Source organism: Rhamphochromis sp. 'chilingali', assembly GCF_963969265.1.
Source record: "Rhamphochromis sp. 'chilingali' genome assembly, chromosome: 16".
Lineage (NCBI taxonomy): Eukaryota > Metazoa > Chordata > Actinopteri > Cichliformes > Cichlidae > Rhamphochromis > Rhamphochromis sp. 'chilingali'.
Window position 1 is genome coordinate 7,627,144 of NC_137943.1, and position 23,006 is coordinate 7,650,149.

The 23,006-nt window shown below is 42.9% G+C and overlaps 1 protein-coding gene across 3 annotated transcripts in view; it reads right to left on the reverse strand.

The window, feature by feature from the left end:
• The window catches only part of carmil3 (capping protein regulator and myosin 1 linker 3), a 111,350-nt gene that overhangs the window by 73,094 nt on the left and 15,250 nt on the right, over nucleotides 1–23,006 (reverse strand). For all 3 annotated transcript variants that reach the window (XM_080861729.1, XM_080861728.1, XM_080861727.1), the window contains exons 3-8: nucleotides 18,101–18,151; nucleotides 14,685–14,744; nucleotides 14,482–14,603; nucleotides 11,218–11,312; nucleotides 10,730–10,800; nucleotides 10,487–10,560 (exon numbers count right to left, since the gene is read on the reverse strand). In XM_080861729.1, coding sequence (XP_080717855.1) covers nucleotides 10,487–10,560; nucleotides 10,730–10,800; nucleotides 11,218–11,312; nucleotides 14,482–14,603; nucleotides 14,685–14,744; nucleotides 18,101–18,151 — 473 coding nt within the window. The remainder of the gene's footprint in view (nucleotides 1–10,486; nucleotides 10,561–10,729; nucleotides 10,801–11,217; nucleotides 11,313–14,481; nucleotides 14,604–14,684; nucleotides 14,745–18,100; nucleotides 18,152–23,006) is intronic.

Below are 23,006 nucleotides of genomic sequence, written 5' to 3' on the forward strand. Positions count from 1 at the left end.
AGGAGAGTTAAAACTTCTGCTTGGATTCAGCCAAGTGCAGCAAAGTTATCTGGACAGCGATTCACGGTATAGACAGACAAACACTGCAAGAACTACCCAGAAGGGTTTTTAAAGGTCATGATGGGCAATTATGCAAAGGGCAGTCAATCAACTCATCTTAACCCAATCAAGCATCGATTACAATGAAGGAAAAACAAAAACACAAGGAAGCAAGGACAAACAACAACTGAAGACAGCTTAAGTAAAGCTTAAGTTATTTCCAAGATGGCGCCGCGTATGGATGCCCTGGTGCTTCAGTGCGTTACTTTTGTCTTGTTTTTGTGCATTTCTTCTGTGTCTGGGAACTCCTCTGGATACTCGTACACCAGAGAAGAGCTCCTTAACTGCAGGACTACAACGCCTGTGGATTTATTTCCAATATTTGTCGCATCTGCGGCAGATTTACTGCTGACTCTGATCAGGAAAGTGAGACGTCGAAAGAGAGGTAAGCGAGCCGGCGTACTCGTGCGTTTGAGGAAACGCGGACTGAGAACGGCCCTTCCTGGGATCTTCCTTTCTAATGTACGCTCACTCTGGAATAAGATAGACGAACTGGCCCTGATGAGAAGCATGAACAGAGACTTTGCCTCCTCCTGTGTCTTATGTTTTACGGAGTCGTGGCTCAGTGAGGACATCCCGGACTGCGCGTTCAAGCTGGAGGGCTTTCATCTGCTGCGCGCGGACCGGCAGGCCGCTCTCTCCGGTAAAACCAAAGGTGGAGGTGTCTGCTTCTACATCAATAGTGGCTGGTGCACAGATGTAACAGTGATTGCTCAGCACTGCTCTCCCTCTCTGGAATATCTTTTTATTCACTGCAAACCGTTTTATTCTCCGCGGGAGTTTGCTTCATTCATCCTGGCCGCTGTTTACATCCCGCCAGACGCGGATGCGCAAGCAGCTCAGTGCGCACTCGCAGAGCAGATTCTCCACACGGAGCGGACATACCCGGACTCTCTCATCATTGCTCTTGGGGACTTTAACAAAGCCAATCTGAGCCATGAGCTTCCGAAATACAAGCAGTATATTAAAAACCCGACCAGAGAGGAGAGGACATTGGACCACTGCTACAGCACGATCAGCGGGGCCTATCGCGCGGTGCCGCGCGCTTCACTCGGACTTTCTGATCACGTCATGATCCACCTAATCCCCGCGTACAGACAGAGGCTGAAGCTCTCCAAACCTGTCGTGAGGACCAAAAAACTGTGGAGCAACGAGGCTGTGGAGGAGCTTCGCACGTGTTTGGAGACCACAGACTGGGACACAATGAAGGCTGCTTCTAACAGCTTGGACGAGTTTACGGACACTGTCACCTCCTATATCCACTTCTGTGAGGACAGCATTGTGCCATCACGCACCAGGGTGAGTTATAACAATGACAAACCCTGGTTTACTCCTAAACTCAAAAAGCTGTGGCTGGAAAAGAGTAAGGCGTTCAGAAGCGGAGACAGGGACTGCTACAGAGAGGCCAAGTACAGGTTCACTAAGGAAGTGGACATTGCCAAACATCAGCACTCTGAGAAGATGCAGCAGCAGATCTCAGAGAATGACTCGGCCTCTGTGTGGAAAGGTTTTAGGAATATTACAAACTACAAGCCTAAAACCCCCCACTCCACTGACGACTTGCTCTTGGCCAACACCCTCAACGACTTTTACTGCCGTTTTGACGAGCCATCAGGCAGCCTTCACACCTCCAACGACCCCAACAATAGAGGCACTTTGGACACTCATTCCCCCACCTCTCCCCCCTCCATAGAGCCATCACCACCTTCAAACTGTTCACCTGCAACACCCGCCCCCTCACCCCACACAAAAGAGGATTTCACACCACCTCCTCCGACCACAACTCTTCATATTCATGAAGCAGATGTGAGGAAGCAGTTTAGGAGTCTCAATGCTCGGAAAGCTCCCGGCCCAGACGGTGTGTCTCCTGCCACCCTCAGACACTGTGCAAACGAGCTGGCCCCAGTGTTTTCTGGCATCTTCAACTCCTCACTGCAGGCATGTCATGTGCCTGCCTGCTTCAAGTCCTCTACCATAATCCCTGTCCCCAAGAAACCTAGGATCACTGGACTAAATGACTACAGACCCGTGGCTCTGACATCTGTGGTCATGAAGTCATTTGAGCGCCTAGTTCTCTCCCATCTCAAGACCCTCACGGCCCCCCTCCTGGACCCCCTGCAGTTTGCATATAGAGCCAACAGGTCTGTAGACGACGCCATCAACATGGCCCTACACTTCATCCTGCAGCATCTGGACTCCCCAGGAACCTACGCCAGGATCCTGTTTGTGGACTTCAGCTCTGCCTTCAACACCATCCTTCCAGACCATCTCCGAGGCAAGCTTTCCCAGATGAATGTGCCTGATCCCATCTGCCGGTGGATCACTGACTTCCTGACGGACAGGAAGCAGCACGTGAGGCTGGGGAAGAATGTCTCGGACTCCCGGACCATCAGCAACGGCTCTCCTCAGGGCTGTGTTCTTTCTCCTCTGCTCTTCTCCCTGTACACCAACTGCTGCACCTCCACCCACCAGTCTGTCAAGCTAATCAAGTTCGCAGATGACACCACCGTCATTGGGCTCATCTCTGACGGGGATGAGTCTGCCTACAGGAGGGAGGTTGAACGTCTGGTGTCTTGGTGCAGCCACAACAACCTGGTGCTGAATGCCCAGAAGACAGTGGAGATTATTGTGGACTTCAGGAAGCACACAGCCCCACTCCCCCCCATCATCCTGACTGACACCCCCATCACCTCTGTGGACTCATTCCGCTTCCTGGGTACCACCATCACCCAGGACCTGAAGTGGGAGCCCACCATCACCTCCGTCATCAAGAAAGCCCAGCAGAGGATGTACTTCCTGAGGCAGCTGAAGAAATTCAACCTGCCAACACGGACGATGATGCAATTCTACACTGCAATCATCGAGTCCATCCTCACCTCCTCCATCACCGTGTGGTACGCTGGAGCCACTATCAGGGACAAACAGAGACTGCAGCGTGTTGTGCGCTCTGCTGAGAAGGTGATTGGCTGCAGACTCCCATCTCTGCAGGACCTGTACACCTCCAGGACACTGGGGCGTGCAGCTCGGATCTCAGCTGACCCTTCTCACCCTGGACACAGTCTGTTTGACCTGCTCCCCTCAGGCAGGAGGCTCCGGTCCATTCGCACCAGAACCTCTCGCCACAAGAACAGTTTCTTCCCCTCTGCTGTTGGACACATGAACAATAACCACGACTGTCCCCGCCACTAACACATGACCCTACGCTGTGTCACTGCATCATTTCATGTCTGGCACTGATCACCACCTGCACTCATGTATATATCTTTCTACGTAGCACTCATAATTCTTATTCTCATGTATATATCTCATGTATATCTCATGCACATATCTTTCTTTCTACATAGCACTTTAATTCTTATTGTCTGCACTGAAGCACCGCAGCAATTTCCTAATGTTGTAAACCTCAACATCTGGCAATAAACCCATTCTGATTCTGATTCTGATTCTAAAGGCCTGATCAAGCATCGCAAATCCATAGTTTGGTGATGTCAACGGGTCCCAGACTTTAAGCAGCTATTACCTGCAAGGAATTGTCAATAAAGCATTAAAATAACAGTTTAATTTATGATTATGGTAATTTGTCCAATTACATTTAAGTGCCTGAAATGAAAAATGTCTATAACTCTTCAATGCTGCATGCAGTATTTCTGTTAAAAGACAGAGAACATGTGCACTTTAAGCAAATATTCATATTCAATAACTCATAACTATAGCTTCATGTTCTGGTAAATGGCTAAAATAACTACAAAAAACAAAGTGCCCAGAAATGTGTGGAATTAACTGTATACAGTTCTTCCACAAGCATAGTTGGAAAATATTAGGTTCTTGTTACTGGGTGTACTTTAGAGAATATAATTGGAGCACATAGATGTCAAACATACAGACTGTGGGCCAGAACTAGCAGGCCAAAGGGTCCAATTTGACTCAGTGGGTTGCAGAGGAGGAAGCCATAATTTCTGGACCATTAAGCATTGTGTTGCAGGCTGTTAAGAACGGATCATGTCATAGAATTGCTTGTCCAAAACTATTAATTTTATCTAGGCAGAGGTCTGATTTTTTGTCAGTTTTACAGCCTTCTTTTGTACCCGCAACCTGCATACCACACAAAGTAGGTAATTAAGCTAAGAAGCTGTGTATGCACATTTCCTTGATTTACAACAGTCACATTTCTTTATAATGAAAATAGATTGGCAGAAAGTGGAAAAAAATTAGACAGTTGAAAATTGCCCTTATTTTTCTTAAGACATGTCAGGCTGTGTCATGGTCCTGGGTTTTAGAGCCAGTGTTTTTTAATTTTGCACTTTCTAGTTCTGTTGGTTGTTCGTTTTATCTTGGTTCTTGGTTTACTTTTCATGTATTATTCAGAGATTTTGTGTTATTCCTTTTGCTGGTTGGGGTTTGTTATTTACACTATATTATTATGTATCATTATTTATTATTTAAACTATAAATGTATTATTTATAGCCACAGAGTGCTATTAGTTTTGCTGTCTAGTTTCTGTTCAGGGTTATAGTTTGTTAATATTGCATTTCTTCCTTCAGTTTATCCTGCCTCCCCCATACTCTCCGGGTCTTCTTACGTCTCCTTCACTGTGTTAATGTTCCTATTTTCAGTTACTTCCTGTTTTATTTTGATAGTGTCTTGTTTCATGTGTGCTGTATTTAGTTTTGCTTCCCTTGTCTTGTTTTCCCCGATTAGTTCCAGCTGTGTACCCCAGTGTTTCCCATTACCCTAGTTATGTAGAGTGTATTTATAGCCTTTGTCTACCCTAAGGGCTTTGTTGCATCTTACTGTTTACACACCTCTGTTTTCCCTCATGGATCTCCAGTTTGGATTTATGGTTTTCACCTGCCTTTGAACTGTCTGCCTGGCCTTAATAAATGTTTGTTTTCTGTTCTTTAATTCTGTGCCTTGAGTCTGCATTGGGTAAATCATTCTAAACATGATCACCCCTCATTTCCTGTTTTGTTTTGTTTTTTGTGAAATTTCATGAAATTGGTCTTAAGAAATAGTTTTCCTGGTTTAATTAAAAGTTTGTCTTAAGACGTAAGATTTTCACTTATACCTGACACTTGAATCTGACCATTTTCAGAAGACTATTTTTTGTTTGTTAAGCTGCTTAACACTGACCAATGAATCTGACTGCAACAGCTTCATTTATCATTGGTCTCTCCAGAGCCCAAATCTCAACATTACTGAAGCAGTGAAGCATCTTGACAGAGAACAGAAACAAAGGCAAACAACCTCCAAAGAAGCCCGGAGAACTATTCCTGAAGACTCCTTACTAATTACATGAAAGCTACCTAAGAGAGTTCATGCCGTTCAGGTTTCAATAAACTCCTGCACTATTTCCCATTCTTAGCAAAATATAAAGAAAAAGAGGATAGCTTAAGACTTTTGCAAAGTACTGTATGCTTAATTGTTTTCTTGCAAGAAGACAGCTTGGAGGACAGGACCAACTTCACACCCGATCAGATCTGCACACTGTTAGACCTCTGCCTCACCACTACATATTTCAAGTACAACGAAGGCTTTTACAGACAAAAACATGGCTGTGCCATGGGCTCCCCCGTGTCACCTATTGTAGCCAACCTTTACATGGAGGAAGTGGAAAGGAAGGCTCTTGGCTCTTTCAAAGGAAGAGTACCCAGCCACTGGTACAGATATGTGGACGACACCTGGGTCAAAATCAAGACACAAGAAGTGGAATCCTTCACTGCGCACATTAACGCTGTGGATAAAAACATCAAGTTCACCAGGGAAGACACAAAGGACAACTGTTTGCCTTTCCTGGACTGCGCCGTGCACATTGAAGAGAACGGCAAACTCAACATCGAAGTTTACCGGAAGCCCACACACACGGACCAGTACCTCCTCTTTGACTCCCATCACCCTTTGGAACACAAACTTGGAGTAATTAGGACCCTACACCACCGGGCAGAACATGTTCCCTCTAAGCCTGAAGGAAAAAAGAAGGAACACACACATGTAAAGGAAGCACTCAAAACGTGCGGCTATCCTAAATGGGCGTTCTTAAAGTCAGCAAAGAGGCACAGAAAAGAAGATCAGACACCAGCGAGGGAGGACAGACGCAACAACATTGTCATCCCCTATGTAGCCGGTGTATCAGAGAAACTCAGGAGAGTTTTCTCCAAGCATGACATTTCAGACCCAGCAACACGCTCAGACAGAAACTGGTTCACCCGAAAGACAAAATGCCAAAACACAAACTTAACAATGTGGTGTATGCTGTACAGTGCAGCGAGGAATGCTCAGACCTCTACATTGGAGAGACCAAACAGCCACTTCACAAGCGCATGGCACAACACAGAAGAGCCACCTCCACAGGACAAGACTCAGCAGTCCATCTGCATCTTAAGGATAAAGGACACTCTTTCGAGGATGCCAATGTTCACATTTTGGACAGAGAGGACAGATGGTTTGAAAGAGGAGTGAAAGAAGCCATCTATGTCCACTGTGAGCGGCCATCTTTGAACAGAGGCGGGGGTTTACGACACCAACTCTCTGCCATCTATAATCCAGTTTTGAGATCCCTTCCCAGACGCCTTAACGCCCACTCACATCCTGGGCCATCTGACCTCAGGAATTCGCATGATAAGGTGGGGCCAGGTTTCACAATGAACACACCCGAAACTCTGGCTGATTGGGACCCACGCCCAGTTTCCCACCTTGGCTCAGGCGATTAGAGGATCATCAGGGGGTCCTTTTGTCCCTCTGTGGGGGGTTACTCCCACTAGGTTTATATCTGGGACTCTCCACCATTTGACCTTAGAACTGAAGAAGCTTCTCGGATGAGAGGTGAAACGTCTTCAAGCAACTTAAAGAAGTCCAGACGCTTTTCTTTCCAAGCTCCTTTGATCACTATCATAAAGAAAGACTAATAAAGTACCAAGATTGAAAACTCTTGATCGACCGATCAGATTTATCGTACATTGGTGGTAATTTACCGATCTATCAGTATAAGCATTTTCAACGTCAAATACATGAAAATTTCAAAAGTAATGTAAACAATAGATACAAGAAATGCCCTTCAACCATTTTATTGAAGTTGATGTCGCATAGTTTGCCCATCAGAGGGCACTCCGCATCTTCCTTGTTGGCAACATACATGTTTGGGAAACCATAAACACAACAACCAAGCAGCAGCTAACAGAACATAAATAATTATGAAAATCTATTATTTGAATGTGGATTTTTAAAATAACCAAATCTTGGCTGGGCATCAAACTGACGATCAAAATTCCTTAGACTCTCCACTACTTGCCAAACAATATATTAATGAAAATACTCTATAAGGTCATTTATCAGCATTACAGGTGCTAAGTAACCTTTCAACAGAGTCTAAGTGGTTAATCTAGGCTAACAGTCTGATAGCGTTAGCATCATCTTGACTGACATCTTGACAGTAACTATTTGAACCATAATAAAATTCAAAGTCTTCTAAGTGCTGCAAAAATAAAGCAAATCCTATCAGCCGCTCCAGCAGGAAGAAAGCTCCATTCAAAGCATATGAAAGTGCTGCATTGCAATGAATCAAAGTTACAGTTTAACTCCGTTCTAAACACAACTCAGATCCAGTAATAGTGACAGGTGGGGCAGATGGCCCGGCTTGTTATGGAGTCCAACTTTAGTAACAGGAAAAATTAAACCAGTCAGAAAGTTGGAAAGCAGTTGGACACTCTACATAGACAAGCGCTTATTAGCATGTGTGTATGCACGCAGAGGGTGGACTGTCAATCCAAGAGGTGCCTCTACATGTTCTTGAGTCAGCAAGGCGTAACAGTTTTTTCTCTCTCTGTCTCTCTCATTCGCCAAACAAGCAACTGTATGAAACCACAGAATCTCTACCCAAATTCACACACACTCCACCTATTTGTGACTTTGCAGTAGACACACAGAACCCAGAGTGACAGCGACTCAGCCGAGGAGAACGAATGGGGAGCCAATACAGGAAGCAAAGATGACGAGGACGAGACGGGCCCTGAAAAAAGGTGTCCGTTTTCAGTCAACACGAGTGAGCACAGTCTGTGTTTGGACAGACAGCAGTCAGCAGAAAAAGCATCGCCCTGTCGCTCGCGATGAGATCAATCGGGGGAGATGGAGGGAATAGAAATGTGAAAGGACAAGGAAGGGAGGGAAAGAGTAATGCACCACAAATAGCCTCTGGCACATGATCACGGAACAACCCATTCTTACATCGTTTGTGTGGCCATTTTACAGACTTTCTTGATTATTTCCTGCATTTATTATTTTTTTTTTTTGTGATATTCTTCGCTTCCTTTATCAGCCGTGATTTGATACGGGCTGGGCTCATGGGAACAATATGCTGAAGGAAGATCTTGAAAAACAGTACGGGCAGGCAGCTCCCACTTTATCACAATGAATATGAAGAAATTGTACAAAAAAACAAACAAACAACAACAAAAACAACAGAAAGGCAGCGATTTGGGCTCTCAATGCAAAAGACATTAATATATTCATGAGCCTCTGCTGCAATCATGTTTCTATGAATGGATTTTTGATTTACCACCATAGCAAGGTTTCACTCCTATGATGAGATCTACGTTTTTAAATGTGAATATGTTTTCTAAGTCAGAAGTGCTGTTGCTACACAAGAAAGTAGAAACCATACATACACTTCTGGGCTTTTTAAGGACAAAACAAATAAATAAATGAATCTTGAAACAAAAATAAGCTCGTCTGAATTCTGCTTTTGCATGTCAGCTGTCAAATCCTTTTATGATCGTATCAGTTGGGCAAGTTCTGCGCTCCGACACTATACGTCTGAAAAAGTAGACGCACACACAGACAAAAAAAAGGTACCAGCAGGGAAGTAGAGGAGAGCACACATGGCATCTTAAAGTTGTGGATTCTGCCTCTGAAGGTGTTTCATTCCACATCATCTAAGATCTTAGCAAACTTCTAACAAAACCCAACAGAAGCACAGGAGGGAAAGGGAGCCAGAGAGTCAACAGAAGAGTAGTGCACTCAAAATTTTAACCACAGAGGGTCTTGTTAGACAAATAGCCGCTCTCGTGTAAGGAAAGATGAACAGTGACAGCTGAAGAGACACACAGGAAAAGAAGAAGAAGAAAAAAAAAAAACAGTCCACCGTGATGCAAAATAAAATGCAGACCTCTTCCAAAACTACAAGGCACTCATAAAGCCCAAGAACACAGATGTGTTTTTATTGTTTTTGGTCTTTACTCCAGAGCACTGGGATATAAAATCACCATTAGTTTTAAGTGCTGAGTTTTGACTTTCAATTCCCCGTCGACCGCTTTATTACATTTGTTTACAACACACCTAAACCCAGTGAGATGGTAATTCTGGACCCATAATCAATTTATGCAGTTTTCTTATCTTCTATAGTTCAGAGCCATAAATCAGTTCACGCATGTTGGTAATAATGTCTTCTTTTTTCCCTCTTCTCTATGTTGACAGAATGAAAAGGTCAAACTGGGCCTCGAGAGCAGGGAAGAATTTGGTTGAGCTGATGCAAACTTTTCATTCTCTACACGAGGAGATGATTTTGTAAGCTGTCATCCAGAGACCAATTAGAGAACTGTAACCCTGAACTCCAGCAGGAGCAAATGGATAATTCTGTAAAACCTCCCACTTCAACTCTGATTAGGTGAAGAGAAAAGAGAGCAGGAAAAAAAAGGTCTATATCTTATTTCATTTCAAAAGATCCGTGCCCATAAAGCAATGTGGTTTCCGTAGACCTGTGAATTGGATGGCTAGCGGGTAAAATTGCAGGCCATAAATAGCTCAAAATCTGCTGCCCTTCACTTGAAAACTGATTTTGCTGACTTTCACCCTAGAAAGCCTTCCTCTGTTGAACTGGCAAAAGTTTCTCTTTACTTGCCTCTAATTTGATCACGTGAAGTACATGTATGTGGGAACCATCTGGGAACTAAGTGATCCCTGTGAGAATCTTTTCAAATGAAATGATTTTGCACACTCATACGCAAAACTTGGTGTAGAACTACACCTATACTGAGCCGTTCAGTGGAACGGCCTTGACTTGTGCAGAAATGTAGCTTGACGGGTATTCCATATCAGACTGGAAAGGAAGAAAAAACCCACTAAATCAGTAGGAAAAGAAAGGTGGCTGCAGACCGATTCTGGCAAAGCAGCACGAGTGAGCGTGCCAAACGCCTGGCTGATGTCTGTGGGTTACATACATCTGCCAAAGACTAACTCCAGCAGAACTAATGAATATCAAATACAATGAGTTTGTGTTAATGTGTCCATTTGCTCTCTGCAACTAACTTTGTTAGTTAATTGAGCTGTTCAAATCAGTGCGAGCTCCCACACTGTACTAAGACTAGGCATGGCCACAATGTCAGTAAACTACCTCACCTGCTGTCGAGGTGGCTGAAATCCAGTAAGTTGAACTCCCTGTTGTCCTGAGAGTGATAGATTGTGTCAACATCCTGGAACAGAGAGGAGGAGGGAAACAAACAATAACAGACAGAGTTTGAGATAGATATGAGACAGTATCATGAAAAATATATTTTCCACTCTACAAAGAATAGCAATCTACAAAAGGTAATATAGACAACAAACACAAGTGGATTTGTTCTGCGAGTATGCTTTCCTCACCCACTGCACTTCTTCTTTGCAGCCAATACCGTTGTAATCGCAGAGAGCTGCATAAGTCTCAGAAAAACCTCCTGAAAATACGAAGGAGAGGACAACAAGTCAATTCAAACTAGACCATGACAGATCGGAAATGGCAAGGACAGAATGAAGTAGCGGAGAAGACATGGAGAAACGAAGAGGGGAGAGGGTGCAGGCCAGAGATGAAAGAGGGAGTCAAAAAGAGTGAGACAGAGATAGTCAGCTGAGAGGGAGAGATTAGCTGTAAATATTGAGGTGAGATGAAAGTACAGAACCATGAAGGAGCTCTTCTTGTAGATTACTAGCAGAAAGCAAGTGCATCCAGTAACTTTGGTCTTCTGACCCACTTATGGACAAGTCTCCAAAATGGTTTGCTGTGAGCTACTGAGTCAGCGTGTGAATGGACTCTGAAGTGCTGCATGTATGAATGTGCGTGTGAGATGTGGTTAGAAAGGTAGCAGGGCTCTCACCACAAGTTTTCTGGGGATCTAATGATGACTCAGAGTTCGGTGAAAACTTGTGACTCCCATCGGGCATTTCTCCCTCTGCTCGACAAATAGGAGGGCTGAAACAAAGAGAGGAAGGAGATTCAGAGCTAGCTCGTGCTGGCAATGATGATGCCAAAGTGCATCTTAGAGCTTCCCAGGCCATCATGTGCAGATTTGAATGAAACACAAGGTACATGTGAAGTTGAATGGAATTATAGTCATTTAATATGTACATTTTTGATTGCAGTTGACTAAACTGTTATCCAGCATTTAAAATTCTATCCTCTTTGTGGGGGAAGATGTGAAAAAACAATTTCAATTTCAACTGACAATAAGAAAAGAAGCTTAATGTGTGAAATGCTTATTAAATAATTAATAATTGTAATTGTATGTACTGCATTCAATCAACAACTGTACATTTGTACTAAAACAAAATTGTAATTGATCTGACTGAAAAGCTCATTTGATGTGAATCATAATTTAAGCAGGATACTTACATTCATGGCAATCCTCTAAACCATAGGTGTCAAACTCTGGCCCGCGGGCCAAATTTGGCCCGCAGCCTACTTACATTTGGCCCGCGAAGCCATACCAAATTACTATTAGAGCTGGCCTACTGGTATTATACAGCTAATATATATATTGTTTAGTATTAAGCTTTGCTTGTTCCATATTCAGTTTTTCAGCAAAACGTGTTTGAGTCCATAAGAAAAGATTCATTCTTATATCTGGAGGAATAAATATATTTCAATAAATATTAACGTTAGCCCGCGACTTTGTTCCAGTTTTGAATTTTGGCCCACTGTGTATTTGAGTTTGACACCCCTGCTCTAAACCATAGTCTAGTCTGGCCTTTATTCATATAATGCAGTAGAGATAAGCCAGGAAATGTGTGGAAAGAGCAGGGACAGGACATTCAGCTAGTGTGCAGCCAACAAACTCAGCTCTTAAAGGCAATAAGTCCATGTGTTAGGCATCCTGTGGTGTAATACTACGACTAAACAACCTCTGACTAAATAAAGACGCCTGCTGCAGAACGCACATAAAGTGAAAATAGCCGAACCTTTCATTTTAGCTAGGATTTCTTTTTATTAGATTGAGCTGGTTCAGGTTTCTCCCTGTCAGATTAACCAGCAACAATGGCACCCAGATAAAAATGAGATTTGCCTCATTATAGGGCAGAACAGTGGTGGAATTGTTGGGTTTAAATCCATCAGCAGGCTGGGTACTGTTTGTTTGCATGCATCTCTCCCAGTCCTCCGGCTTCCCCTCACAGTCCAGAGACATGCACATTTAGCTAATTGGTGATGCTAAGTGGCCATAAATGTGATTGTGAGCGTGAATGATCATTTGTCTTCCTGTAATAGACTGGTAACATGTCAACTGGTATAAGCCCCACCCTCCCACAGAGTTAGAGCAGGGTGTCAAACATAAGGCCCAGGGGCCAGTATCTGCCCAGCTAAGACTCCAATCTCCTGACACCTTTGGAAATTTAAAGGCAGGCATAGGTTTTAGACTTTCAACTGTATTTTCACAAGTTTTAGAACTTCCCTGCTATTCATACTACACAACAGTAATTAAGGTAAACCTCTTAGTTAAACACCTATAGCATTAAAAGTATAGTTAGTTAAGTAGTTATTTTTAATCTGATGTGAAATGAGAGTTTCTTTGATCAAAGTGGGCTCTATGTGGCCCATTGAGATGGTTCACTATAAATCCACGAACCCTGCTGCAACAATACCTAATAAGTATATTTGTCATCTATATTTTATGGAGAGAGGCACACGGCTGGATTATTAATGAGTATTTTTTGTAATGAGAAGGCCTCTGGTATCAGTTAGAGGTTTAGGGAAAAGTACATTCTAAATATTATACTTCTTTCCTTTGGTGTTGTTGCTAAAGAGTCCTTAAGCAAGACATTGAACTCCCAGTGGCTTAAGCGGAGTACTGTAGTGCCCAAGAGACTATACAAAGACACAAGGATGCACCAAGGTTCGAATGAATGAGTATAACCCGTATTCCCAGCAGGCTCACACCCTGGTAGGTATCATAATGATACATCCTTACACAACGTCCAGTGAAATTAGGACATTAAAAGGAAATTTGACTTAAACATTGAGATCTCAAATGAACTCCTGCAAAACATAGCTCATCCACCTTTTCTACCTTTCTGCCTTACTTGCATCAGAAAGAAACAACAAGTAAGCAGAGCGTGTAGGGATGGATCAGAAAGCAAATACTGTGTTCACACATAGTACTGCGGCTGTACCTGCTTTGGCTTTTTGATAGGATTACACCGTTACACTGTGGAATTCAACACACACCATCCTTAATCGCATTTGTCAACAAAATCACACACACAACACCCAACAACATCCGTGACCTTAATCCCTGCCTTATCTCTGCAATCATCATCATCCGCCCCAGAGCGTGCATACGTGCACGCTCTCTAGATACTATCTGCATCGTGTACCAATCAGTTACCGGGCCGCACAATTAAATCCACAACACAAGGTTCCTCCCTGTGTTCTCTCCCCTTTCTTTATTTCTCTTTAAATGTCCTCACTGGAAGCAATCATCTGCCGCGGCCCTAATGGAAAAGAGCTATTCTGAACGATGATAAAGTGCAGAGATAGCCTTGTGCAGGTCAATAGTGGAGCACAGTCAATCCCAGTGCTCTCAGAAATTGTAGATGAGAACTAAGAGAGAGGGAAACAAACTCTGTGCCTTCCTTTCCTCCTCATACATTCTAATGACTGCGGGACAAAACTTTCTGGGCTTTTCATTGTGTGCATCCTTTGCGCTTTACCGCTTTAGATTAAAGCGTAGAGGACGTTCAGTGCCCGCTGTAGGATTTTCATCGGCATAAGAATGTGTTTCTTTTGACTTCAGGGTTGAGGCGACAGCATCTACTGACTGAAAGTACTACGTAAACAGCAAGAAAACGAAACCGTGCCTCGCGGTAGCAGCCTACTCAGTGTCAGCTGGCAAATTAAGCCCAGTGATTGCTAGGTGTAAGAGTCTACAATGACACAGAAATGGGTTGGAGGGAAACTACTGCAAGATAAGAATGATTTTTGGCTGTTAAAGAGGAAAGCAATCCTAAAGTGAAGCTGCCAACTTGCCAACACACTGTCAAAGTCTGTTAACGTGGGACAACTTGCCTTTGCTGCTCAGCAACATAAAGCACAAAAACAGAAAGCTTCGGCACTTTGCTCGAGGATGGCGACGCTTGACATTGCTTACGCATAAATTGAGTTGTTGAAGACTCTGGAGAGGGCGTAGTTGATGTGGCTGACCATGTGATCCAGCTGTTCCTGGGTCTGCAGCCTCAGCGAGTAGGTGGTCTTGTCTGTATCGATGATTACCTGTATCGACAATGACAGTTTTAATCCCATGAGAGTCAACGCTGCTACGACGGTACAGTTGGCAGGAAGCGCCGCTCTCACCTGGTGTTCTGGGTAGGTGTTCATTGCTCTGATTTCCAAAAAATTGAAGGTGACCTCGACCTGAGAGAAGCAGAGATGCATCACAAGCTCAAACAAAATCCTTATGTTACCTAATCTCAGCTTGTTTTGTTCACAAAATATTGCACAGAATAAAGAAGATTCTGAGTTCTGATGATGCCAATTTGCTCAAAAGGAAAACTCAAATGAAGCTGGAAGCACACACACACACACACACACACACACACACACACACACACACACACACACCAAGGCTTCTTAAACTTCAGAGAAAACACAGGCTGACCAGTAAAATTACATCTGAAACTGTTCGCTCTCACTCACCACCTATAAGTAGTGGTTAGATGTGCAAATTTGCAGAAAGGGATTATTGACAACCTAGTGGATGCCTTCCAATCTAGCTTGAACTGTTATCTTGATCGACTTTGGCGGCAATTCAATAGATCTACTCTAAAATTCAGACTAAATACCTTCTTTTGGAATTTTCTGTTATGTTTGTCCTGCACAAAAGTGTTTCCGCTGCAAGTCAGCTGGTCAGCAGCCTAATCTCTGCCCCAGATTCTTACTACAGCTATGCATGTGAGAGAGAATCATCGCCCTGATGATTTGCTGACTTGCTTACAACCCTTCTGATCAATTCACTGCTCATCATTTCTAGTGAGCACAGTGCTGTGATGATGGAAAATTATTATGGCCAAACAAATACAATTTGAAATGGGATCACTACTAGTACTGGCTAATAAAAAAAACATTTTAAGAAATGTATTTGCAGTCATGCTAGATGAGATACTACTCCTATGTCTGTAGTGATATCACAGACTGTATATTAAAGATGGAAGCCGTTTTGGGGTAAAAAAGTGAAGCCATAAGTCCACTGAATTATTTTACTTAATAATGACCACCAGGAGGCAAAACATTAGTATGATAGTATAGAAACAACCCTATTTCTCTTTAAGTTTATGACATCAGTAAAGACTATCCAGATGAGTTTCAAGTCTTATTGAACACAACCTCATTTATTTTAAATTAAATTTTGGTCCCAATCAGAGTAATAAAGATAATAAATTGGGTTATCTTTTAGGGTTTCCTATAAGTCACTGATGAATGGCTGTGTAATGTAGCTCGATTTCTTATTCATCCACTTTCAAACCCACAAAGATGGCTGATCAAAATCTATTTATGGGCTTAATTAGAACTAATTGGTGGCACCATCTTGACTGCATCCACCTTAAGTGTATTAGCAAAAAGAAAAAAATATGCATTAGGTTAGCTTTGCACAAATAGTGGAAGCAAGGACAAATGGCTAACCTGGCTCTATTAAAAGGCATTACAGTCCTCCTACTTTAACCAATCAAGGTGTTCAAAACATAAACTGTAGATAAAAGATGATTAGCACCACCAGGACATCACCCACTGGTTATTAATGTGCCAACTTGAAGCGTTAAGTTGAGTGTACCCTGAAGCACACTCCATTTTATTCTCCGCTTTACTCCAGTGGGGACTATTGACACTTAAAAGTAGAGATGGCACGATACCACTTTTTTATGTCCGATACCGATACCGATATCATAAATTTGGATATCTGCCGATACCGATATGAATCCGATATAGTTTCTTTTAATCAACAAAACTGTTTTTTAAAATATCTTGCTGCATTTTGCAAGTCTGCAAGTTCATACTCAAGTTTAAAACAACAACTACACTAAAGCTATTCTGTTATACCTGTATACAAAAAAAATATTTCATAGTTCAGCAATACTGATCAATCTAATAAACTTAGACCTACACCATCCTCCCTATTCTGGTATTTTAAAGAGTACTTAGCGTAAATATTAAGCAACCTAACTAATAGGGTTCCAACTCCCAGCAACAACAAAAATAAATAAATAAAAAATAGGGAACCACCCCTCACGCTCCACCTCATGATGCTTAATCGACGTAATCAACCTTAATTTGATGCAGTGTGAAAAAAAATGCACAGAAATCAATTATTTTTCAAGAAATATTAAATAGATTCAACATCTTTCTTCAACAAAATTGCAGACTGCACAGATGGTACCTTCCCAAAGGAAAAAGTACTATAGCTTACTAGGGTATATATATTAGACTTAATAGTCACTATATACAGTAATTGACTTCTATTCATTTTACATCAAATTAAAACTTTGGGTGTCAGATAATTATTTATTAAAAGCTAGACATTTTAAATGAGAATAAGAAAGAAAAGTATGTCTTTGTGCCCCCTTTTCCCTGTTAATGCCCTATCGGCCCCCCTGGCTAAACTTTGCTAGATCCGCCCCTGCACAGTTACCAGCCATCAGCTACGTAGAAAAAGATCCTGGTATAGAAAGTAATATTAAATAAATTCTAACAACAGCTTATCAAGCTTAAACATGCTGCTGTTGTTCAACCGCTGGTTTCCTCTTTCTGGCACAAAGGGGACCAAAAACAAACAAGAGAGACGGACTCGCGACAGAAAAGCCGATCAGCTGATCATTTAAGCAGTTTCACGATTGAAGTAGCAGTCGGAGAGCGAGAGGCAGTCGCTTGTTAAGCTTAACGCAGGAATGCTTTACAAACATTCAGAGATGGACTTACACACTTGCTTTACTTCTCTCGGGGATAACTTTGTCGGAGATGAAATGCCGGGTTGCTAGCAAAGCTCCAAATGCTATCCAGACCACCGACAGGTCCCGCATGCCACAGCCGCTCTATCACGTGATGCATACTGCTCCGACGTGCTAACGTTCTGAGGTGAGTTACGGAGTGTTGCAAGTTTTGTGAGGTGCTTTCGTGATATTTAATGGATCGGATTACATTTTTTATTTTTCTCCGATATCCGATCCAGTAATTTAGGTCAGTATCGGACCGATACTGATACGTAATATCGGATCGGTCCATCTCTACTTAAAAGATCAAGAAATCATAAGGAAAGTGTTTACTGAGATCATTAAGAAAGTGAGAAGTGGGGCTGTTTTCCCCACAGACGTTGACCCAATGAGGCACCTCAGGGAGACAGGTTTAAGGCACTACTGGCTTCACTTTTGTGACCCAGAAGTTTGTTGTATCTTTTATATACAGTGTATTGTTGAAACAGCCAGTAGCAAAGGTGACCAGCTGCATCTTAGCTACTGGCTGCAAGCTAAAAACTATATTTACATCCTCAAACTGCTGCTTTAGTTTTATCCCACCTGCCCCTCGTCGTCTACATTGTAATTGTCATCATTACTACTATCATCCTATAACATCATCACTGCAGTCATCATCGTTATCTCTTTTCTCCTGCTCTGAAAAGCCTTTGATTTTTTTTTCTTTGTCACATTTTCTGCGAATTACCATGAGATCAAGGCTGGCAAGTGAAAGCCATAAAATTCCACTGAGAGCGGGGGAACATTTACCTTGGTGGGCACTTTGACAGCAAAGAGATACAGTCTCCATGTTGCCAGGACCTGAGGGGAGAACACATTTATATTTCTGTCAGACAGCAGGAAATGCAAAATGCAAATCGCAGCAAAAAATAGCACAGCACAAACATCCCATAAAGAGAGCAAATCATCTCCGCAGTTCATCCAAATGGCTCGTAAGTCATGCTAAGCACCCTAGACATTAGTGAGCTAATGACGACAGCACGTGAGCGTGCGTGTGCGTATGTGTGTCAAAGACATATGATGGCGGGACTGCAAGTCATTTCACAGTCCAATTTATCGTGCCAAGTTGTGGTGATGGAACTAAGTAGTACTTATTCAACAGACGCCTCATCGCCCCGGCAAGAATACTGGTGAAATAACAGGGAGAAGACAAAAAAAAGACAGAGGAAGAGTAAGCAAAAAGAGTTGTGCTTTTGTCAGAAAAAAGCCATTACCATTTAAAAGTGTCTGGGGTAAATTAAGAGAAAGAAAATGTGAATAAATTCACATCTGCCTATGCAATTAATCTCATTCATAATTCAGAAATTCCATAATTAGCATACTCAATACATGCATGCATGCACTGCGCGTCTCTAGCCCTTCCAAGCCGCGTCTCTAACTCTCGACCACTGTCTCCATGCTCTTTTTCAGCCAGCTTTCAAATTGTCTTGTCCATAATTCCTTCCCTTGCATCCTTTCATTCCTCTGATTTCTCTCTTCATCTCCATGGAAATGTGTTCATTTTCTTGCTTAATCCCTAACCCCCCCTCCCATCTCCCAATGTGGCACTGTGTCCTGCCTGGTTTGCTCCCACCTAACACCTCACTCCAACCCCTCTTGCCCTCACCCCTCTCTCCTCCCCCCCCCCCCTTCTCCCAAGTCCCCTGTCTCCTTTCCTGTTTCAGTTTTTCTATTCTTTTTTCTGCTCTGTCACTTTCAATTCCTCAAGGCCTCTCTGCGCTGAATGGCTAATGGCGCCCTGCTGAGTGGCAGTGAGAGGAAGAAAGAAAATGAAACATACAAAGAGATACAGGGAGAGAGGGGAGAGATAGAGGAGGCGATAGAAGGGCAGAGACACCACTTTTCCCTCCAAATAATTAAGTCTTCTCCTCCACCATACTTCACCAACTCCCAGCAAAGCTCATCTCACAGATCAACCCTGTGTCTTAAATATATAGGCATCCATAACAGGCTCAAACAGAGAAGAGAGGCTGCACTAAGCTTGATGAGAGGCCTTTGTAGAAGGAGTCCAATCACAGCTCCTCCACAAATTTCCCATATAAATCCAGAGGGAAAGCACACAGAAGGAGGGGGAAAAAAGGACAAAAGTTGAGACGCAAATACTGTATATATAATGAAGACGTGGACGACAGATGCACCACTATAAAATCCTGCTACCTGACAGAAGGTCTCATCATGTAAACAAAGGCATCAATAATGCAGGCTCACTGATGGGCGCCGATTTGATCCCCCGATGCTGAAGCAAGTCTCTTGCATAGGATTTCTCCTCTCTTGTTATATCATTTACAGGCTATCGAGGCATCATTAAAGACAAATCAATACTCTGGTTATTTTTTGCTTACTTGGCTGGGACGTGTGCAGCAGTGAAGGGAAAATGCACCCAATAATCCTCTACAAAAAAAAAAAAAAAAAAAATCCCTGTTGTTTTGAGGTTTTATGAGCCGTCTAATTATGTGTTGTGTAACTTGGACGAGCTGTTGTCTGCGCGCCGCATCGACTGCGTTTAAAGAGAGTCAAAAAGCACGCTGTATTGTTTATAAAGTCGGCGAGGTTCAAGTCTTTTTGCCGTTTGCGAAAAGCAACGGAGACAACAGCCTGTCAGTCTCAATAAGCCTTTCAGTTAGCTTCCTGCATCATTTAACAGCCCACACTATATTGTAGCTAGATAGCAACTGAGTGGTAGACGGTAGTAAGCAATAGTCAGAGTTCCAGAGTAATACTTCAAAGTGCTTCACTTTAATATTTTAGACAGCTTAATCAGAATGGCCCAACGTTCAGAGCTGAGCAGCAGCCAGTCCTGTCAGTCTCCCCACCGCCCCGAAAGCTGTCACCCATATCAATCTGAATGATAATTTATATCTTCTGCCGTAATTGTCACACACGGCTTAGCGGGAGGCTGACATTTTCACAGGTGTACATATTAGTAATTTGTGTGGTGTAGCAGTACCGTAGCAACAGCTGTCGATTAATAAAAGTCAATCAGTGGGAGAAAAAAGGGAGAAAAGGCAAATATTTTGATTGTCAAGTAGAAACTGAAAATTCAAATTTTTCCCCTTTTTTAATATATTATGTAGTAAGGTGGATAACTCTGGGTTTGTGCTTGGTGGTAAGGATAAAAAGGAAGATAATCACCTTGGGCTTTCATTGTATTGCGAGGGATCTAATGAAAGGAGAAGATAATGTGGCAGAATGATTAACAATGAAAATAACTGGTGGAAGATAGAAGCAAATAAGAGACCATCTTATAGAGTTACTTTGCTGTTTAAATCAATCACTGTTAAGTAGAGATGCACAGATATCCATACCAATGTTGTTTCTCCTTTCTTGTTTGTCTTGTTTGCTTCCTTGGTATACAAGGGACATTTATAATACAAAAAATAATGTTTAAAGCCTTCTAAAGTCATTAAATTTGCTCAAATTTGTTAAAACAGTCCGACACAGCACACATATTGACCTCTGCCACTCGTGAATGTCATCTTATCCGGAAATAACAGGCAACGAGGAAATTATCAGCTGATTGCACCAAAGCCAGGAGGTTATACTTCAACAGCTTCTGATGACACTGTATTCTACAGCAAGTCAGATTATTCAATATTTGTGTATTATCTTTTTCAGTGTTTCACTTCGCAGACAGCCCCTGAGCACTTGTCTTACAACTCAAAGCAAGTAAAGAACAATGTTATTGATTCAGGAAGTTTGAATGAGTGAATGTGTTTCTAGCTAAGTAGCAGGTGCGGTGCACTTTGTGCTTTGGGTAGAAAAGCTGCTCTGCTGTGCTTGATCTCTGTATGTGAATTTAAATGAATCAAAAATGGGAATTAATTGTATCTCATCATTATGCAGTTGCATTTGAGCACCCAAAATAAAAACATGGCTTTAAAATACATGTTTTATATATATATATATATATATATGTATCCATCAACTGCAACCATCGTACATGAGCGTCTGTCAGTCATGGATGGAGAAAATTACTGTTGGTCCTGTCCGTCCTCTTCCTCGACAATCACATAAATAAATGGGTTGTCCTAAGTAACCAAAAAGAAAAAGAAAGTCAATAGTTTCTGAAGCAGTTTCTGAAGAATAAAGATAATAAGTATCAGCTGGCACAAGCAGTGACGCTAATGTCAAGTATGATGAGCCAGAAGCAGAATCCTGCCCACCTTGCCCTGACCCCCTCCCACAATAGAAGGTGACATTCTGGCAAACCTTCTATTCCGCAGATCAATCACAAATCCTAAAAGCTGCAGAAAGATTCGTTTTCCACCCAGGAAATCCTCTGAAATGAGATGGTCAACTTTTTTCTTTTTTTTTGATCTGGTCAGCCAGGCAGACAGCAAGCGACAATCTCTAAAAGTGATGTGGAAGTAACGCGAGAGAAGGACTAGAAGGCGAAGATGATGGGGGGTGAGGGGTTGGGGGAGTCCAGAAGTGCCCTTGCGGTGATGGCACGGTGTCAAAGCTCTAGTTCAAAGATCTAGCCAGCAGGCTGGCCCCCGAAGCTCACTGCGGAGGACCGCGTGTACAGTACACGCACAGAGCAACAAACGCATCTCTACACTGCTTTGTGTGTTCGCGTGCACACGAGGCGGGGGCTTATATTAATCATAAGCTGTCAAGCTCTGGGTCTTGCACTTCAAACGAGATGGCGCAAATCAAAGTGTGTCTCTGGGTCTTGTACGTGTAAATGTGTATGCGTGTGTGTTGCGGCATTGCCTCTGAAGGGAACAAGAAGAGGATCAGTGCCAGATTCGGCCGCCTGCGGTATTTCTGGCTCGGCCACAAGGGCATTAAAAAAACAAACCAAAAGACTCGCACACAAACACACACCGGGGTGAAAATCAGAAACATTCTATCGCCAATATTTGCATACGTTCAGCGTGCTCCTACAGCACACACTGCTTTTTGACTCTCACGCACGTATAATGATGCACAATAGCTTGCTAAGCTGGCTTTGGACTACACTCGTCCCCTCTCTCTCTCTCCCATCCTGTCACACAGAGTCAGCCACCATCACTCAAGTGAACCCAGCATCATAAGAACACAACCCTGCCATCAGTCAATCTGTCAGCTTATGTGTGTGTGCGTATGTGTGTGTGTGAGAGAGAGAGAGGAGGGTCTGAAAGCACAGATGCCCCAGGTCCTGCTTCGTAAGTGGACTTTAGAGTGGTAGGGAGGGAGAGATGCAAAGCTCCGAAACACATCTTGTTCCAAATTCTCTGATAAAAATGGAGTCCTAAATCAAAGAGATAGCACTCTGAAAATGAGATAGAAAAACTGGGGGAAAAGAGGCAGATAATGGGATGAAGTACTGTAATGTAGATGGGTGACGGAGATGAGAGGATGAGAGGAGAAATAGAGGCTGGAGAGTGGCTGGGATTGGACGAGTGGGTCAAAAGCAATAAAGGGAGGGGAAAATAGTGAAAGCTTAAAGCAAGCAAATGCAGGGATGCCGGATGGGACGAGAAATGAGCGCAGGTAAGGAAGGCCAAATGGATGAGGAAAGAAGAGAGGAAAGGAGAGGAGCAGCGGGTACAGTAAGGACTGAGACAATGAGAACGAGGGAGCGAAAGAGAGAAAGCGACTCAATAGAACGGAGAGATAAAGATAGAGGCAGAGTTCCCTTACAGCCCTGATAACTCACGCGCGCGCAAAC